Consider the following 20,233-nt stretch of genomic DNA (forward strand, 5'->3'; position numbering starts at 1 on the left):
ACATGAACTTTTATCCCAAATATTTGATTGTGAAATACTGGCCTCCAAATCTTTGGGAGATTTCTGGGTCAGGTGGTAGGCCTATTGACTTTTTTTGGACTGACTTTTGGACTGGGGTTGTGCTGAGCTTCTCTCCCAGCCCTGTCTCTAACTGCAGGCTTTACAGGAGCACACGTGCCTCGTCCTGTACCAACGATTCTGAGGGTCTTTTTTCGTTGTTGTTGTTGGCGGTGGGTCTTGAACTCATGACTGACCAAAAAAAAAAAAAAAAAAAAAAAAGAAAGGAAGGAAGGAAGGAAAGAAGAAAAGCATTGAGCATTGTTCTTGTTGTTGTTATTATTAGTTGTTGTTGGTGGTGGTCCTGGGGCTTGAACTCAGGCCCTGGGTGCAGTCCCTGAACTTTTTTGCTAAAGGCTAGCACTCTACCACTTTGAGCCATAGCATCACTTTTGTTTTTTTGGTGATTCACTGGAGATAAGTCTCATGGACTTTCCTGCCTGGCTTGGCTTTGAACCGCCATCCTTAGATCTTAGACTCCTGAGTAGCTAGGATTACAGGTGAGCCACTGGTGCCCAGCTATTATTATTTACCAAATTCGAGGTTCTTAAAAAACAGCCAGTTAAGATCTTTACACCTACACGTCTATGCTTCCAAGGTTATTTGGGGAAAAAGAATCAAAATGAAATACACGTGAAGGCCGTGTGAATTTCTTTTCATGATAAAGATTTTATTCAAGCCAACATTTTTTAAGGCATCAGTGTGTTTGCACAAGAATGGCCGCTCCCGGGGAAGGTCCAGTCAGTCTGTGGTGAGCCCATGGCATTGGGTGGAAGGGCCAGGAAAGCCCAGTGGAAGCTGAGGCTCTTGAAACTCCCACTGGAAGCTGGGGCCTTTGAAACTCCCACTGGAAGCTGGGGCCTTTGAAACTCCCACTGGAAGCTGGGGCCTTTGAAACTCCCACTGGAAGCTGGGGCCCTTAAAACTCCCACTAGAAGCTGGACCCTGAAACTCCTGAGCCCAGGAAAATCAACTTGCGTTTGGAATGGATCAGGGAGTAAAGCCACGAAGGGCATTAAGTATACTTATATTTGTTTCTCCTTAGATCATGTCCAGAGGCATGGAGAACCATGATGTCATTATAGGCGTTTGATGAACTAAATCACAAAGATTTTTTTTTTTTTTTGGGGGGGGGATCCGGTCGTGGGGCCTGAACTCTGGGCCTGGGCACTATCCCTCAGCTCTTCAGCTCAAGGCTAGCACTGTACCACTTGAGCCACAGCGCCACTTCCGGCTTTTTTCTTTTTGCTTATGTGGTGCTGAGGAATCGAACCCAGGGCCTCATGCATGCAAGGCAAGCGCTCTACCACTGAGCCACCTTCCCAGCCCCTCACAAAGATTTTGTAATAAATGATAAAAGTAAATTCTTTCCCCCTCAGATTGAGCTGGTAGAGTTTTTCTTTTCTTGGGCCAGGCATTCAGTGGGAAAAGAATCTGCAATTAACCAATTTTTATTTTTTAACAACATGCTCTTGTGTACTGTGTTCTCCTAAAAGGCTTGAGCTCATTGTTGGCTCTTAAACTTAATAACAGTTGCAATGCCACCCGAGCCTCTGCGACTATTTGATGATCTCACGGCTCTCCACTGCTTGTGTAAGTCTCTCCCATACTAGAGTGAAAAAGTGGAGGCTGGCTACCTTTGTGAATGAGAGGAGTTTAAACAGCTCAGTTCTAGAGGTCCCAGAGCCAGGCCCTGGGCTGGCTTTACCACCATGGCAGGCGGGAGAGATCGCAGAGCCAGGGTGGCTGGGGAGGGGACAGACTCCTCTGTGCTCTCTCTCTCTCTCTCTCTTTTGGTGGAACTAAGGTTTGAACTCAGGGCCTTGCAGATGCCAGGCAGGCACTCAACCATGTTAGCTATATCCCCAGTCAGGAACAAAGTTATTTTTCTCTTTCTCTGTGTTGCTCCCTTCCTAGCTTTACTTTTACCTTTCTCACTTCCCTTAAGACATGCTAAAAAGCAAACAAGAAAACATATTCTCATGCTACCTTTTTCATCTCAGGCTTTTTTTTTTTTTTGAAAAGCCAGTCCAATTATAAGGCTTTAGTTCCTCGCCTCTCATGAATTCTCCAGTATTCTGAAATTTAACTTGCGTCCTAATTGTGAAAGTCAAGCTTTGTCTTGAGTTATTACTCTTCATAATTTCAAATCATTGACTCCCCCTCCCCCCACCTGCCCCAAATCCTGTGTAATCTGGTTTTTGTGTCATGTTTCCTGGGCTACAGATGAGCACTACCCAGCCCATCCAGCCTGCCTTTGCTTAAATGCGGCTGTACTAAGAGGTCCCACGAATCCTTGTGTTTCTTATTCTTTTTTTTTTTTTGTGGTTGTTGTTGGTGATCATGGGCTTGAACTCAGAGATTACGTGCTTTCCTTGAGCATTTTTGCTCAAGGCTAGTGCTCTACTACTTGAAGCCGCAGCACCACTTTGGTTTTTAGGTGGTTAATTGGAGAGAAGAGTCTCACAGACTTCCCTGGGGTGTCTTGGAACCATGATCCTCAGATCTCAGCTTCCTAACTAGCTAGGATTACAGGTGCAAGCCATTGGTGCCTGGCTTGTTTCTTATTCTTTTTAGGTGATTTCATCTAGCTGCAGACGTTTAGCAGCTACCTATGTATTCCAATTTTGCCCTCTAGAACTCTATTTCCATTGTGTGCTGACATCCGTGACTCGTAGTACACTTACACTCCCTAAGTTACAATTGATTTAAGTGTGTTTCTCAAACATGACCTCTCTTATAGTCCTTCTCCCAGTCAGTAAGCGGGGGAGTCAGGGTGTCGGCTGTTTGTAATCTTCCTCAGGGATTCTACACTAAACTGGATAGTAAGTAAATGTCAAGGAAATAATTATCCTCTGTCCAGTCAGGTAAGGTTTTCCATTAAAATATTAATTACTGGTATTAAAAATTATTTTTTAAAAAGAAAAATTTTCTTTGCTACCATGGGGCTTGAACTCAGGGTGTTAGCTTAACTCACCTTGTTCAGCTGGTGCTCTACCACTTGGGCCATATCTCCAGCCTGGCTTTTTGCCGGTTATTTGGAGATGGAATTTTGTGGATTTTTTTCTGCCCAGGCTGACTTTGAATTATGTTCCTCTAATTCTGAGCCTCTGGAGAAGCTAGGAAGGCAGCAGCTGACCCCTGGCTCCAGAGGAAGACTTTACCTCCCATTTCCACACGGGGAGGGAAATGTTTCTCTTTCCCTTTCTTCTTCTATTTTCCCTACTTTGTCCTATTATGCTGAAATACTTGCTAAAACTGCCAACAAATTAGCATTTTAGAACAGTTCATGTTTACTCGCTCAGCATTTTTGTGAGCTGGGCTGTGCACTCCTTAAGGCACACCTAGGTGCTGTGGGCAAGGGCTCTCCTACAGGTTCACAGCCGGCTGCCAGGTCACATGGCAACACTGGTGTGCCAAGCTCAGTCCAGGCTAGAGGAAAGTCCTTGGCTCATTCACTCTCTTCTAAGGAACTTACCTGATTAGGTCAGGCCTTTCCACCACATCTCTATGGTTAATTCTAAGCTAACTGATCAGGGTCTTAACTTCATCCAAAAGAATCTTTTCACATTTGTCACTATGATCATGGGAAGGGATGATCTTGTCTCCTTTGTAATATCACCTAGGTTAAAAAACAAGCTTAAGCTTTTGGCTTACAGCTGTAATCCTAGCTACTAGGGAGGCTGAGATCTGAGGATCCAGGTTCAAAGTCAACCCTATGTAGAAAGTCTGTGAGACTCGTATCTCCAACTCACTACCAGAAAATGGGAAGTGGCGCTGTGGCTCAAAGTAGTAGAGTGCTAGCCTTGAGTGAAAGAGCTCAGGGACAGGGCCCAGGCCCTGGGTTCAAGCCCCATGACAAAAATAAAATTAAAACAAGCAAACAATCTTAGGGGCCACTGTTGCCCCCAGGGCTGGACCCGATACCAGGTTTGGGTTACTGGAATCTGTCTTACAGTCCTGGATGCAGCACCTTAATAAGTTTATATACATAAGCAATGGCAAAACCATAAATGCTGGCAATGTGAAGACACTACAAGGTTGAATCAAAAGAAGAAATGCACACACCGTTAACTCACTCTTCAAGCTCAGGGAAGAGGGAAAAAAAAGGCTTTCTATGCTCTATTTATTTTATAGTGGCTTCCTGGGCAGTTAAATAAGCAACTCTAAAAGACAGCCACTTAAATACATAAGTGTCTTAATTTGAGAACAATTTGACCACATATTAGCATTATTTGTAAAAAGAAGATGGATGTAATTCTATGCTTATAAGTGAGTTAAATGGTATTATTCAATGTAATGTTTTGATATTTCCTGGTAGGTTCTTATTTATTTACTTATCTGTGTGTTGGTCCTGGAGCTTGAACTCAGGGCCTGGGTGCTGTCCTTGAACCTTTCTTTTTTTGGTCAGTCGTGGGGCTTGAACTCTGGGCCTGGGCACTGTCCCTCAGCAGTTCAGCTCAAGGCTAACACTCTACCACTTCAGCCACAGTGCCACTTCTGAGTGGTTTATTGGAGATAAGAATCTCATGGACTTTCCCTGCCCAGGCTGGCTTTGAACTGCTATTCTCAGATCTCAGCCTCCTGAGTAGCTAGGATTACAGGCATGTGACATTGGCACCCGGCTTGTCCTTGAATCTTTTTGCCTAAGGTCAGTGTTCTACCACTTGAGCTACAGCTCCACATCTGGCCTTTTGATCTTTAATTAGAGACAAGAGTCTCATGGACTTTCCTGCCTTGGCTGGCTTTGAACTGTGATCCTCAGATCTCAAGCCTCTTGAATAGCTAGGATGACAAGCGTGAACCACCAGGGCCTAGCTTCCCCCCTCCCCCACCCCCTTTAACACTTTGATGGACTGCTTTTCATCAGAGTCCATCTCCTGGTTCTCGTGGTGCGTCTGCAGAAGTTCCTTCACCCCAAACTCGCCCCTTCTGGGCCACCACATACTACAGAGATGGTCCCAGCTGCTCTTCCACAGACGGCTCAGAGAGCTGTCCTGTGGCCAGCGTAGCGGTTGGGGGCATGGAATTTGCTAGAATCTGGCTGTGTTGGGCCGGTGGTGGTCAGTTGCAGGCATTCTGGCTTCCTGACCCCGGCAGGCTACAGTGGGAGGTCACGTCTTTGCTCTCCCTCTCCTGGCTACAGGTAGGTGGTCACTTCTCTGCTATCCCTCTCCCTGGCCTGCGCCACCGCCACGTTGATGCACTGCAGCCACTCCTCTGCGTTCTTCTCGTCCTTGGCCTTGAACACGTAGGTTTTGGTGTCGGTGAAGATCTCGAAGGCCCGAGGGAGAGCGCGGTCCCTGCGTGTCTTTGCCACGGCTTTCACGCTCTGCACTTTGCTGAGCTCTATTGGGGCATCATCAGCATCGTCTCTCTGCAGGCAAGGGAAGGAAAGAACATGAGCTGGCTCGGAGGGGGCCCAGCCTGCTGGGCCAGTTCCTTCCGCTGCCCTTCGCTATGTTGGAGGCTGAGGCCTTGTGAAATCTAGAAGGACTTGGTGACTGGGGCTGTGTTACAGCAGGCACCAGGCAGCCCGTGGACATTATTTCCAAGTGGCTGGGCAGGATTTCCTGAACCACAGTTCTCTGACTCTTCATTCTATTATGTGCTGTTAGCACTATACTCATAGAGCAATGGCGGCCATACAATTCAGAATATTCTTAACTCAATTGCAGATGGCTGAGGGGCACAGCATTTTTCCCTCTCTCTGTTATCTCTCTGATAAGGGGTTTCCCAACTTGTTAATTGAGTAAACAGAGTTCTCTTGTTTGAGTAGATCAAACTCTTTTGAAGTCTCTGCTCTGTGGAAGCATGCTTTGTCCTCAAATGCTAAGAGAGGGAATGTTTAATGCCCTCATGTTTGTCACCAGGAGTGATTTTTTTTTTTTTTTTTTGCCAGTTCTAGGCTTGAACTCAGGGCCTGGGCTCTGTCCCTGAGCCTCTCTGTGCTCTGGGCTAGTGCTCCATCACTTGAGCCACAGCACCACTTCTGGACTTTTCTGTTTATGTGGTACTGAGGAATTGACCCCAGAGCTTCATGCATGCTAGGCAAGCACTCTACCACTAAGCCACCTTCCCAGCTACCAGGAGTGATTTTTTAAGGTAATGAAAAACTTCTCTAAAGCAATTTCTACTCTTCAGGATCCTGGATACATGCTGTCAGTGAAGAAAGAATCTTCTAGTTCAAGAATCTTCTAGTTCTTCTTGCCCACAGTCCCTCTTACAACCACGTTTTTCAGCTTAGAAAACCCCCAGCAACACTGACCCCAGAAGGAATTCAACTTGTTGGTGCCAGGAAATAGCTGTCAATCAGGAAGCTCAATATCCTTTGCAATTCATTAATAGATGTTCCCATTATAATGCTCAATAGTTATTTCTTAACTTTGCTATTATATTTAGTCTTTTTTAGACAAATGCTATAATGTGTTTTAAAGCTAACTGAGCTGGAAAAAATCTTATTCCTTAGGGACTGATGCTCACAATAACTCAAAACACTTAACTTTCAATTATGTACATGGTTTTATTATAGTGAAAGATGGCAGGCCTTCAGGATAAAGTTGTCATGGAGAGGTAAAACAGAAATAGGAACAGAAGGATAAAAAGCAATGTTGATATCTCTACTAATGAAGAGTTAATTTATGGACATTAAAAATAAAATAAAATGAGCTAGACACTGGTGGCTCACGACTGTAATCCTAGCTACTAGAGAGGCTGAAATCTGAAGATCGTGGTTCAAAGCCACCCCGGGTAGGAAAGTCTGTGAGACTCTGAACTCCAATTAACCACCAGAAAACCAGAAGTGGTGCTATGGCTCAAAATGGTAGAATGCTAGCCTTATGCAAAAGAGTTCAGGGACAGCTCCCAGGCCTTGAGTTCAAGCCCCATGACTGACAAAAAAAACCCAAAAAACAAAAAAGATTTAAAAAACAAACAAACATGGATGGGCTGGGTGCCAGTGGCTTATGCTTGTAATCCTAGCTACTCAGGAGTTTGAGCTCTGAGGATTGTGGTTCAAAGCCAGCCCAGGCAGGAAAGTCTGTGAGACTTTTACATCTAATAAACCACCCAATAGCCAGAAGTAGAGTTGTGGCTCAAGCAGTAGAGTGCCTATCTTGAGCAAAAGAGCTAAGGAACAGTGCCTGGATCCTCAGTTCAAGCCCCAATATGAGCACAGAAAAATAATAAATAAATAAAATGGGTGGTGTTAGGTATTAAAGTGCTGTATTTTATTCTAATAATTACATGTAAAGGAGAGATGCATTCCTTTTGTGTTGAAGTGTCAATATTTACAATTCAACAGAGGTCAAACTCTTCTAGTGCTTATGACAAATATGTGAATGCAACTAAAGGTATCTATTTCAAGAATGCTTCAGGATTCTTTTGGGGATATACAGGATGATGTTGGAGGATGTTTACACAAGACACCACCCGAGTAACCTAACATGAAATGTCTGGTGGTAATAGGATCGCATTTCTCTGACTTAGTCCATAATACAGAAGTCACAGCTCTTAGGGATTGATGAGGAGGAGTTCCTGTAGTGACTAAAGAGGAGCTGGGGACAGTTAAGATGGGAGTTGTCAGAGGTGAAGGTCATGCATCTCATTGGTTGGGGTGTCAGGACCTTATTAGGAATATAAAAGTAAAGGATTATACTGTAATCGTTCAGCCTGTTTTCATTTTGAAGCACACACCATCCTCATTTAAAGAACAGATTCATATATGCAGCTGAGCTTTCCATGACCTGCTGGCCACTGGCTGGCCCTTGTCCCCAGAGGGTAGGGGCGCTGGGCTGCAGCTTTTGTGCGACATTATATTATTTCCCACTCTTTGAGCCCCATGTTCTGTCAGATTTCTGGAATGTCAAGCAATTATTCCCCGGTAAAGATGTCAAACAAGTTAGCTACTTTGAAAACAGCTTCTACTCTAAGCCTTATTTGAAAGCTTTGAAGGGAGAGGCACACAGGTCACTTACAAATGAATTCTGCTCTATATCAGGGGTCTTAGAAACCATGTTCTCTCCCCTTCCCTCCCTAATCTTTTGGAGGAAAACAGGAAATTCAGATGGTCATTTTAAACACTTTAAAATTGCTTCAATGTGAATCTAGGCCAAAAATGTCTTTCCTTCAAATCTCCAATCAGGAAGTGGTGCTGTGGCTCAAGTGGTAGAGCGCTCGCCTGGAGCTGAAGAGCTGAGGGACAGTGCTCAGGCTCAGAGTTCAAGCCCCATGACCAACCAAAAAACAAACAAACAAACAAAAGACCCAATTAAGTATTGGGCTGGGAAGGTGGCTCAGTGGTAGAGTGCTTGCTTTGCACGCATGAGGCCCTGGGTTTGATTCCTTAGCACCACATAAGCAAAAAGAAAAAAGCTGGAAGTGGCGCTGTGGCTCAAGTGGTAGAGCGCTAGCTTTGAGCTGAAGAGCTGAGGGATAGCGCCCAGACCCAGAGTTCAGGCCCTATGACTAGACCCCACCCCACCCCAAAAAAATCTCCAATCACTGCTTAAACTGAATTTCTAAAGATCTTCCTGCACAGAAAGCTCACTTGGTGATAACAAATCAAAAAAAATTAAATCAAAAAAGCAATTTGAGCCTGCTGCCAACAGTTCACACCTGTAAGCCTAGCTGCTTGGGAGGCTGAGAGCTGGAGGCTGAGGTTAGAAAGCCCAGAAATTCTTATTTCCAATTAACTAGTAAAAAACAGAGCTGGAGGTGTGGCTCAGGAGGTAGAGCTCCACTTTGAGTGAAAAGGCTAAGGGAGAGTGCAAGGCTCTGAGTTCAAGCCTCAGTTCTGGCACACACGCGCGCGCACACACACACACACACACACACACACTACCACCACTGCCACACACACAAAGATAGTAATGTGTATTGTCACCAAAATATTTATTTTCATTCAACAAGTAAACACGAAATAGATTCCTGTTGAGTAAAATAGTTCATAATTTGGCTTTTGTGGTAGTTAAGTGCCTATGTCCACTTGACTGGGCTAATAGGTATGCAGATAGTGATTAAAACATCATGTCTGAGTCTGTCTGCGAAGTGTTCACAGAAGAGATTAGCACTGCGTTGTCAGTAGACTGGGAAACTGAGCTGTCCTCAGCAATGGGGACGTGGTGACATAGAAGGTGCAGGTGGCACGTCTTCCCTCTCTCAGCATTGCAACTGCTGGTTCTTGGGCCTGTAGACTCTGAACTTCACCAGCCCCTCCCCTCCCTGCCCCTAGGCCTAAGTCCTTGGCCTTTGACACCACTGGCTGTCTTACATGGTAGACAGAATTTCACCTGGCTCTCCAGCTCCCAGGTGGCCTGTGGAACTTCCACCCTTTGCAACTTCGTAGCCACCATACTTGTGTGAGTCAATTCTTAATATAAGTCCCTTCTGTACTCTGTGCATCTTATCTTTCCCTTTTATTTATTTATTTGTTTTTGTGCCAGTCTTGGGACTTGAACTCAGGGCCTAAGTGCTGTCCCTGAGCTTCTTTTGCTCAAGGCCTGAGCTCTACCTCTTTTGGTGTGTGTGTGTGTGTGTGTGTGTGTGTGTGTGTGTGTGTGTGTGTGTGTGTGTGATATTGACGATAAGAGACTCACAGACTTTTCTGCCTGGGCAAGCTACAAACCATGATCTTCAGATCTCAGCCTCCCGAGTAGCTAGAGTTACAGACATGAGCCACCAGTGTCCAGCCTCTTTTCTATCATTTTTAGCCTCAATTAGTTACACGAAGGGCTTTCATTCTGATGTGTCCATACATGTACATATGATCAGACTCCCCACTTACCTTTACTCCATTGATCCTTTGCGGTTATTACTTATGCTGAATGCAGGTATTCCTTCGGTTCTATGTCTTGACTAATACAGCTCTTGACTAATACAGGCTCTGCATTTTAAGTGTGGGGGAAGTTACAGAGAATCCTCAGTTCAGAACGTGGGTTGGAACACTTCACCTGAGCGTGGCTCCAGTCCAACCCTTCCTTGCGTTATGGGTTCCTCTCTTAAACAAGCCACGCCATGTCCCTAAACCTCAGCTTCCTCATCTGTAATAACAGTGATAGTTTGAGGCCATCAGCGAGACCATAATAAACATTGAATAAATGCAAGTGATTATTCTCGAATGTCAAAATAGCCAAGAATTTGGTCAAGATCTTATTCCCCCTGATTTGGCCTTAGTAGAGTTGAATAATAAATAAAACTGTTCCAAAGAGGAGGAAAAGGATCACTTGGTATTGTTGACTGGAATGGAATGCTATTTTAGGGGAAATTTTCCCACAGAAAAATTCAGAATTAAGACATTTCACTGAGCATCTTAGTTCAGGGTGAAAATTAAATTAGCATTTACTTTAATAATTATGAACCAAACTTTAAATGATTGAAAGACAAGTATTTTTCCTAATCAAAATTGAACTCTGTTACTCTCTACGTATGCACAGAAGCAGAAACCTATAGAAAACATTTCAAGAAGCAGGGAGGGGGGTAAGGAGGAGGGCCAGAAGGGCTGAATTTGTTATGGGGGCAAGTGGAGGTGAATTTGTTAGGGGGTATTCATATGCAGATACAAGAAGATCACAATGAAACTCTTTTGTACAACTAATATATGCTAATAAAAATGGAGCTTTGTTGACTATAGAAGTTACTTTAAACAAATCAACCTTCATTCCTTCCTTCCTGTCTACTGTTCTCTTTTTTTTTGGCCTTGCATTTCCAAATATAACCTATAGTACTTTAAAAAATGAGAGTTAATATTATAAGTCACAATTGCGTGTAGGTGGTCCATAAGAAAACAGAATGCCTGGTATTTGAGCCAAGCTGGCCAAGTCATTGCTCTACTGTTCAATTTCTAATGCTCAAGTCAATCAGATAAAGACTCTATATAAAACTGAAGAATGACAATGAGCGAGATAATGTAGGAATCCAGAGACTAGACAAAAGGACATTTGTCACAAGATGATACTGCAAGAAAAGGAGAGTGGAAAAGGAAAAGCGTTTCATCAGAGGATTAACCCAATATAAAACTCTTAGCTGGGTGGTGGAAATGAGACCTTAAAAACTGCAAGCATTCATCACTTTAACAATAAAAAAAAAAAAATGAAAAAATGCAAGCTTGAAAGACAACAGAGGAACTTACAGATTTCCCTTTTTGAAACAGAAGTTGGTTCCCAGCCAGTGTAAAGTAGCGCGTTTTCCACCTTCTGATGAACTTCCATCTGACCTGCTTTTCCTTAAGCTTTCCTTCCATGAGGGGCTGACCTTCTTGATTTACAACTGCGGAAGAAGACAACAGGATCAAACTGTTTATTTCCCATTATTGATTTGGCAAGTGATCAAAGGTTGGAATGGTATGGTAAACCAGAACCCACAAGCATATTGAAAAAGTGGGCTAATAAATCGTGAATTTAGCTAACCTTTCCTTCTTTCTGCCTAAAAGAATGCCCGATACGGACATTGTGGGAAGTGTTGAAAACCCTCAGGGAGATTTCCGAAGGGACTTAGCTCACTTGAGCCTGTGGTTAGCAGGGGTTCTTGCAGACACCCTGCTTTCTGTGTCTTGGGGCGGCCTTGCTCCAACATATTCTGTTCCGTAGATTTAAACAAATCCCATTAGCGCAAGTTTGAAATTTTGGCACAAAAGATTTAGTTATCAAAAGCTCACTTCCTACTATTAATTTTCCTAGTAACTAAGTAATAAACAACACAGTTCTATTGCTTGTGACATATAAACTACTTCGAAAGACAGCTCTGCAAGTAGTCACAGGTTCAGCATATACAGCTGTTTGGCAACTTAAAGACCAGGCCACACTCTAAGAGAGTGGTTCCTAAAGCTTCAACACTGAAAGGCAAACACACCCAGCGCTCGGTGCTCTGTTCCCCCTCCCTCTCTTTCCTAGTCACAGCTGCCTGTGGCTTACTTCAATGCAAAGCGCAGTGATACCATCAGAAGACTCATTACAGTGTCAGAAGATGAGATGCTGAGCGGAAGGATTTCATTTCTTTTACCTACTCTGTAAGATTTAATTTTTTTTTCTTTTGGTATGTCATGGGGCTTGAACTCTGGGCCTGGGCACTGCCCTCAGCTCTTCAGTTCAAGGTTAGTGCTCTACCACTTGGGCCACAGTGCCACTTCTGGTTTTCTGGTGGTTAATTGGACATAAGAGTTTTATGGATTTTCCTGCCGGGCTGGCTTTGAACTGTGATCCTCAGATCTCAGCCTCCTGAGTAACTAGGATTACAGTAGGTGTGAGCTACCAATACTTAGTAAGAGTTAAACTTATATGAAGGCATCTGAGCTCAGTAGAAAGCTCCATTTGGAGTAGAGCAATGATTTAAACACACACACGCACATATACACACAAGTTCAATTACCATAGCACCTTCAAAATAATGGCATTGACTTTTTTTTTTGAGTCCAGTTGTGGGCCTGAACTCTGGGTCTGGGTGCTGTCCCTCAGCTCTTCAGCTCAAGGCTAGTGCTCTACCACTGAGCCACCTTCCCAGCCCTTGACTTTTTTTTTTAATGGATAATCTGCACTCACCTGATCCTGTCTTGTGTGTCAGCTCCTGTATTCTAGAAGGAGATTAGAAAGGAGCAAAGGGGACCATGAATCTGAAATACAGAGGAACACCTCTTTTCTGCTGTGGTTGTGGCATAGACTGGGAGGGAATGAATTGTCCCCAGAGGCTTCCTCCAACAAAGGTTATTTAACATTCATGCAAGTCTTGTAGTGGAATTGAGTTGTACTTCTTTTGTTTATTTGTTTGCATGTATGTAGCCGGTCCTGGACTTAACTTGGGGCCTGGTTCTCAGCTTTTCTTGCTCAAGGCTGGCACTTGAGCCACAGCTCCACTTCTAGTCTTTGGTGGTAAAATGGAGGTAAGAATCTCCTGGAATTTCCTGGGCTAGCTTTGAACTGTGATCCTTAGATCTCATCTCCTGAGTAGCTAGGATTACTACATGGGCAAAGGAGATAAGGAGAGACTTCTCAGAAGAGGTAAGAATTGGCAAAGAAACACATGAGGAAATGTTCACCATCTCTGGCCATAAAGGAAATACAAATCAAAACAACCCCAAGATTTCATCTCACACTGTTTAGATTGGCTAACATTGTGAATTCAAACAGTAACAAATGTTGGCAGGGATGTGGAGAAAAAGGAATCTATTACACACTGTTGGTGGGAATGCAAATTAGTACAAGCACTCTGGATAGCAGATACACATAGATCTTCCTTATGACTTAGTCATACCACCGCTGGTCATCTACCCAGAACATCACAGGCCAAGATACTGTAAAGACAGTCATGTTCATTGTTGTACTATTCACAATATCCAAGCTGTGGAAGTAGCCCAGATGCCATTCAATAAAGTGGATCCAAAAAATGTGGTACCTATACATAGCGGATTTTTATATAGCCATTAGAAAGAATAATATTATGTCATTTGTATGGATGGATGGGCCTAGAACAAATCATATTAAGTGAAGCAAGCCAAACTCAGAGAGACAAATGATGCATGGTTTTCTACATCTAAAATACACTGGGACATGAGAAATTACACAGGTCTCTAGGCATTCACACACAGTGAGACCAACGGAGGACACTCTTAGGAGAGGAACAGAAAGGCGCAATGTTTATGTGCATCTGATCATACAAAATAATCCTTATTGAAGTGAATTTCAAGATATGGAACGAAGAGGTGTTTTTTGTTGTTGTTTGTTTTTTGTTTTTGTCAGTCATGGGGCCTGAACTCTGGGCCTGGGCACTGTCCCTCAACTCTTCAGCTCAAGTCTAGTGCTCTACCACTTGAACCATAGCACCACTTCTGGCTTTTTCTGCTTATGTGGTGCTAAGGAATCGAACCCAAGGCCTCATGCATGCGAGGTAAGCACTCTACCACTGAGCCACCTTCCCAGCCCCGAGGCTTTTTCTTTTGTACTGCTTTTGTTTCCCTTTCTTTTTGTTCTGTTTGCTCATTTAGCTGTCTTTAAGAGGGTAAGGGGAGGCACAGAAATGGAGAGACAAAGGGTAGTTGTCTCTCAGTACTCAGTACTTGTCTCAGTGATACTCACTGAATATTATGTTGGAAATGAACTACACAACTTGTGGGTAGAAGGGGAAAACTCGGAGAGGGTAAGGGAAGGGGTGACATTGTCCCCAAGAAATGGACTCTTTGCCTGACTTGTAAACTAGGGTTCAGTTTTATATGATCAGAAGAAACTAGCAGTCAGTATGAATATGAACATGTGACCACAAGTGGTTTCTGTGAGAAGCACCTCATTGTCTCTGTTCTCTAACTTTCAGCAGATGAGACAGTGTTCTCACAGGAAAGATGACACACCACAGACCAACCATTGCCTGCATTCACTTCAGGGGTTCTTGCCTTACTTTAGCAGTTGTAGAAGGCTGCCATTGGAAATAAATGGAGAAGTATGGTATTCACGGGCGTGAGCTCTCTGTGGTGGGAGGCTGGCCTCTCAGAGGTCAGAGGTCACATGTCCATCTTCAGGACATCCCCTTGCCTGTGAGAACAGTGCCCATCAAAGGCGACCCTCAAATGCCTGAAGAAAACCTCTTTACGATAAAGGCCTTCTGAATACGGATTTCATTCCCAAGTGATGTCTCCTTGCCCATGTGATTTCAGGGGCTGCAAACTCCTGCACAAATACTCAAAATCACTTCTGCAGAGGACAAGGGACAAAGGTTGTATGAAAAGAATTCTCCTGTTTTCTTTAGAACCCAAGGAGGTCCTCTGCTGACAGTAGCATTCAAACTCTAAATATCTAGGGACTGGAGAGAGATCATCCTGGAGGAGCTTGAGCACCAAGCCAGAACTCTGCCTGGCCCCCTTCAGGGGTGGGGGTGGGGAGTTAGAAGCAAAGCCTCCCACACATCTTGAGAAACAAGAGTGAAAGTCAGGACTGAGTTCTTCCTCCTACTAAAACATCTGACTACATAGAAGACCAGATGCATCCCAGACCAGTCCAGCTGATGAGCTCTTACTATTACATGCACTGTGTAGTTCCTGCTGATACACAGCATTTGCATGGATTTCCAGAAAGAAGCTGTGTTCTGTTAAGCACAGTTGCTCAATCTTGATTTTGTTTTACATCTGGAGCCAGAAGATCTGAAATTAATGTAGCCAGGCAACTCTCCCAGGATGACCGAGTTATTCCTGTGGCTTTTCTAGTCTAGTAAAATTATATAAAAGTACTTCTATCAAATGGTTACCAAAAGTGAATCTGTGATTGGACTGGAAGTGTTTCTATTGTAACTCCTGGCCACATGTGCTAATTTCCCACACATTACCACATTGAGCTTCCTCCTCTTCTGGTAAAATAAGCCACTGAAGAGGTTGGCAAATTAAAACAAATTAGAATTCCCCTAGATCTTTATTGTATATTAGTGTTATGGAATAACTGTTCTTGGAATTTCACTATTCTATGTCCTTGGATTTGGACTAAAATTTGAAAGTTGAGGCTGTGGATTCAAAGCCTGGTTCTACCCCTCGGTCTCTGTGCAACCTTGGGAGAACAACTTCATCTCTCTGTGTTTGGTTCCCTCATCTGTAGAGTTAATAGAGTGGTAAGAGAGTGAGAAAAATGTGCCGGGCACTGGTGGCTCATGCCTGTAGCTACTCAGGAGGCTGAGATCTGAGGATTGTGGTTCAAAGCCAGCCCGGGCAGGAAAATCCATGAAACTCTTATCTCCAATAAACCACCAGAAAACCAGAAGTGGTAGAGTGCTAGCCTTGAGCAGAAGAGCTAAGGGATAGTGCTCAGGCCCAGAGTTCAAGCCCCATAGACCAAAAAAAAAAAAAAGTGGGAAGATGCTTGTAAAGCTGATGCATCATGGTTTAGAAGAATGAGCAGTTTTAATCCTAGCAGAGCTGCTTTGGTTTCCCTGACTGGATTCACACTGAAGTTTCATTGATCATTAGATATTGCTCAGTGACCCTTCCTTCCTTCCTTCCTTCCTTCCTTCCTTCCTTTCTTCCTTCCTTCCTTCCTTCCTTCCTTCCTTCCTTCCTTCCTTCCTTCCTTCCTTTCTTCCTTTCTTCCTTCCCTTCCTCCCTCCCTCCCTCCTTTCTTTCTTTCTTTTTTTGCTAGTCTTGGGCTTGAACTCAGGGCCTGAGCCCTGTGCCTGAGCTTCTTTTGCTCGAGGCTAGCACTCTAACACTTGAGCGACAGTGCCACTTCTGCTTTTTTCTGTTTATGTGGAACTAAGGAATCAAACCCAGGGCTTCATGCATGCCAGCAAGCACTGTACCATTAAGCCACATTCCCAGCCCCGCAGTGACTTTGTGTGTGTAGACAGGGAAGCCGGTGGGAAGACAGCAGGCAGCATTCCACCAAAGGGGCGGGGATTAAGTGATGTGACCTCAATTCCTATGACCTCCTGCACTGTAGGAAGTATTGGCTGGGTTTGGATATAGGTGCTGATGTCCAGGGTCTTACTACTATGAAGCTGCTGGTCGGCTTCGAAACATCCAATATGTGAGAAAAACCACTGCATGGTTAGCCAATCCCTAAAATAAAACAACAACAAACATCCCCAGCCAAATCTAGTGTATCTAGCCTTTTGTGGTTGAGTTTACTCCTACTTGGACTCTAGGGGCTGGTGGGCTTCTGGCCTGGGAGAGGGGCTGAGAGGGATGCTAAGGCTGGGGATGGCCTTCGGTTTCATATGGGGTTTGGTTTCATATGGGGTGAATCTCCCGAAGAGGAACAGCTCCAGGTTCTATTTGCGGGCTTATGATGGACTGGGTATGGCCCAGTGCCCCATTTGGTGATCGCAGTCTTGAAGCATGCACATCAATGGGCAAGGCATAGCTGACTTTGCCTTTTAGAAATGTTGTACATTTTTCAGCCAACGGCTGGTGGTTCACATCTGTAATCCTATCTATTCAGGAGGCTGAGATCTGAGGATTGCAGTTCAAAGCTAGCTTGGGCAGGAAAGTCTGTGAGACTCTTATCTCCAATTAACCACTCAAAACTGGTAGTGATGCTGTGGCTCAAAGTGATAGACCGCTACACTTGAGCAAAAGAGCTCAGGGACAGTGCCCAGGCCCTGGGTTCAAGCCCCATTCCAACCAAAAAAAAAAAAAAAGAAGTATTACATTCACTCAACCAATAATTATTGCATGCTAAAGACATGCCAAGGAGGTATGCGGAATACTTTCCTGTATGCCCTCTGTCTCTGTTTAGAGGATGAATCCTTCTCAGAGCTGAGACCCTGCACCTCATTCAGAGTTCTACCCCAAAGGTCATGCTGCGAAGACACACCATCAATTAGACAAGACCATGCCCAGTGTCAATAAAACATGGGCTGTAGTGCTAGGCTCAATGTGCACACTACACAAAATGTTCATTCTGCTGTTTTGATTGGTTGAACTTAGGATTTAAACAGAGCATGAATGTAAATACTATGTCTATGAAAAATTCATGTGAAACTGGGTGTTGGTGGCTCACGCCTATAATCCTAGCTACTCAGGAGGCTAATATCTGAGGATCTCAGCTCAAAGCCACTGGCAGGAAAGTTGGTGAGACTCATCTCCAATTAACTACCAGAAAACTAGAAGTGGCGCTGTGGCTCAAAGTAGTAGAGTGCTTGCCTGAGCAAAAGAACTCAGAGACACCCAGGCCCAGAGATCAAGCTCTACGGAAAAAAAAAAAAAAAAGAATAAAGAAAAGAAAATATAAAAAGAGAAGCACACATGGACATAGTATTATATAAGAGCTTTCATTCAGAGTAAATGCATAATTTGTATGTTTAGAAATAAAATGAAACCAACAACAAATATAAGCTCAGGGAATATTTTTTTTCTTTTTTAGGGGCAGAAAAAAAAAAGAGTTGAAAATAGGATTTCCCTCGGACCTAAATGAGTTTCATGTAGCAAAATGAAATGAGCAAAGAAATCCATCGCACTGAGATTTTCAGGGCCAAACATTTTGATTCAATATGTTCTGCTATAAAATATCGGGCCTTGTTTGGCTTTTTATTGCTGTATGTTCCCAGTCTATATTTAACTGTGAGAAACACAAATAAGAGAGAATAAATGTTCCTTCCAAGTGCATGGCAGTGAATCTGGGAGAACAGATTCTCAAGGAACACGTTGTGTGTCCAGCGCGTGTCCCATTCCAGAGGCCTCTCTTGGGCGGATACAAGGAGATACTTATTGAACTTGGAGTGGGAACTCTGAAGGGATAAGTACCTCATTTCACCATGCTCTCCAGTAAGTTGTTGCTTTCATATATATATATATATATATATATATATGTGTGTGTGTGTGTGTGTGTATATGTATATGTATATATATATATATACATGAAATATAGATATGAAATAAGGTCTAGGTAGAATATATATATATAATATATATATATGAAATATATTATATATATATGAAATAAGGTCTAGGTAGAAAGTTTTATATCAGAGCCACTCAATTCTCCAATCCCTTATTTACTTGGATCAAAAAATTGGGGTGCTCACTCTGGTGCCTCTCTAATCAGCCAGCAGCAATCTGTGCCTCACAAAGGCTGCAGCCTCCTCTGCCAACATTTCCATTCTGCAGCTATTCTAGGGAGCAATGCATTTTAATTGGTGTTTGTGAGCCCCTCACACCTCCATCTGGCCAAATACACACGCTTTCTCATTCCAGTCTCTACACTCTGGCAGTGAACCGGAGAGCAGACGTCCTGCAATGGATCACCCTGAGAACCACAAAACCTCCAAAGGAAAGGGCTGAGCGCAGGCATCATCATCAATGGATTCCCAGCATCCCGCGGGGCCTGAGCACTGCTCCTATGATTGAGTGGTGAGGATGCTCTCTTCCCAGCAGGAAAACGAATCATGGAAGATTCCATTTCCAAAGACAACCTGACCTCGTAGCCCTAGACTCACCTTCCCCCTATTTCTACCAGCCAGACTGTGTCCAGTACCACCAGGATGCAGAACGTGGGCTCTGGAGTTGGTTGGGTTCAAACCCCATAGGACCTTAGTCTCCTGCCTTAGTCTCCCCCTCAGTAAGTCAGAGATAAATACTTCCTAAGGTTATTGTATCTACTAAATGAGATACAGTGTCTGATATGGTAGTACATTACCTGGCTCTCATTATTATTATGTTTAGACAAGGTCAGTAAACTCAAACAGCAGAAAAGGGAGGAAGGGTGAATAACTGATAATCAATTATTCTTTGGACATTTACTTCCTCTTAAAGTCTTTCACTTTTACACAGTTCCATCGCCCAGCCCCACGATGAGGGATAGCCAGGGGTAATGTGCACCTGCTCACTCAGGGAGATGGGGCTGTGTTCTTGGGCTCATTACCTCTGTTTCTCGCCCTGCCTTTTCTCGGATGCTCACTTGGGTGAGCTGCCTTTCTCAGCATGAAGCAGGGAATAGGCACTAGGCATGGCTCTGCATGATGGCTACTCAGGGCATTTGAGTAAGAGATTGGCCAGCTAGAACAGCGGGGCTCCCGGACCCTCGTCCACCTGGTGTCACCAGCTCTCTGCGGCAGCAGGGGCTTCTTACCACTTGCTTTTTCAGGGTTGTTGCACATAAAGCACTGCCACGCTCCAGCTGCTTCACTGAAGCCAAACACGTCAAAGAACCGCACTTCTTCCAGATGGAGCTGAACCTGGTCCAGAGCCTGTTTGGGAAACACGAAGCACACAGAACATGACTGGAGCAGCCTGCCACCACTCTGCATGTCCACACCAGTGGAGGAGGGCGCTCAGTTGGGACGTCAGTGCTCTGCTTGGGCAGGCTCAGTACTTGGTCAGTTAGAGTTGGAACAGTCAGCTCGAACTCTTCAAACACGCACATTTGTTGATTGTGGAGGGGAGGGGCATGGCCTCAGGGCCTGGGTGTTGGGGTTCTGGGAAAGGTGTCACAAGTAGCAATTCCAGAATTGCAGAGACCCAGCCAAGCCCCAGTGTGGCTGAAGGAAATACTACATTTTAATTTACATTTTATTTAATATTGACCACCAATTCATTCATTCAACATTTTTTTTTAATGTAATGTGTTTGCTATTATTGAGATGTTACACGGACGGGGTTACCCTTTCATAAGAAGATAACAAGTGCAGTTCTTTTCGGGGCAACGTCATCTTTTCCTTCCCTCTCCCCCAGTCTCTCCCTCCTGTCCCTGTCTACAGGTTCCAAAAATATTTCTTT

The 20,233-nt window shown here is 44.1% G+C and overlaps 1 protein-coding gene across 1 annotated transcript in view; it reads right to left on the reverse strand.

The window, feature by feature from the left end:
* Positions 1-4,962: 4,962 nt before the first annotated feature.
* The window catches only part of Veph1 (ventricular zone expressed PH domain containing 1), a 118,179-nt gene continuing 102,908 nt past the window's right edge, over positions 4,963-20,233 (reverse strand). The window contains exons 12-14 of the mRNA XM_042685563.1: positions 19,587-19,704; positions 11,186-11,322; positions 4,963-5,434 (exon numbers count right to left, since the gene is read on the reverse strand). Of these exons, the coding sequence (XP_042541497.1) occupies positions 5,198-5,434; positions 11,186-11,322; positions 19,587-19,704 (492 nt within the window). The 3' untranslated portion in view covers positions 4,963-5,197. The remainder of the gene's footprint in view (positions 5,435-11,185; positions 11,323-19,586; positions 19,705-20,233) is intronic.

This window comes from Dipodomys spectabilis, unplaced genomic scaffold, assembly GCF_019054845.1.
Source record: "Dipodomys spectabilis isolate Male_0828 unplaced genomic scaffold, ASM1905484v1 ptg000095l, whole genome shotgun sequence".
Lineage (NCBI taxonomy): Eukaryota > Metazoa > Chordata > Mammalia > Rodentia > Heteromyidae > Dipodomys > Dipodomys spectabilis.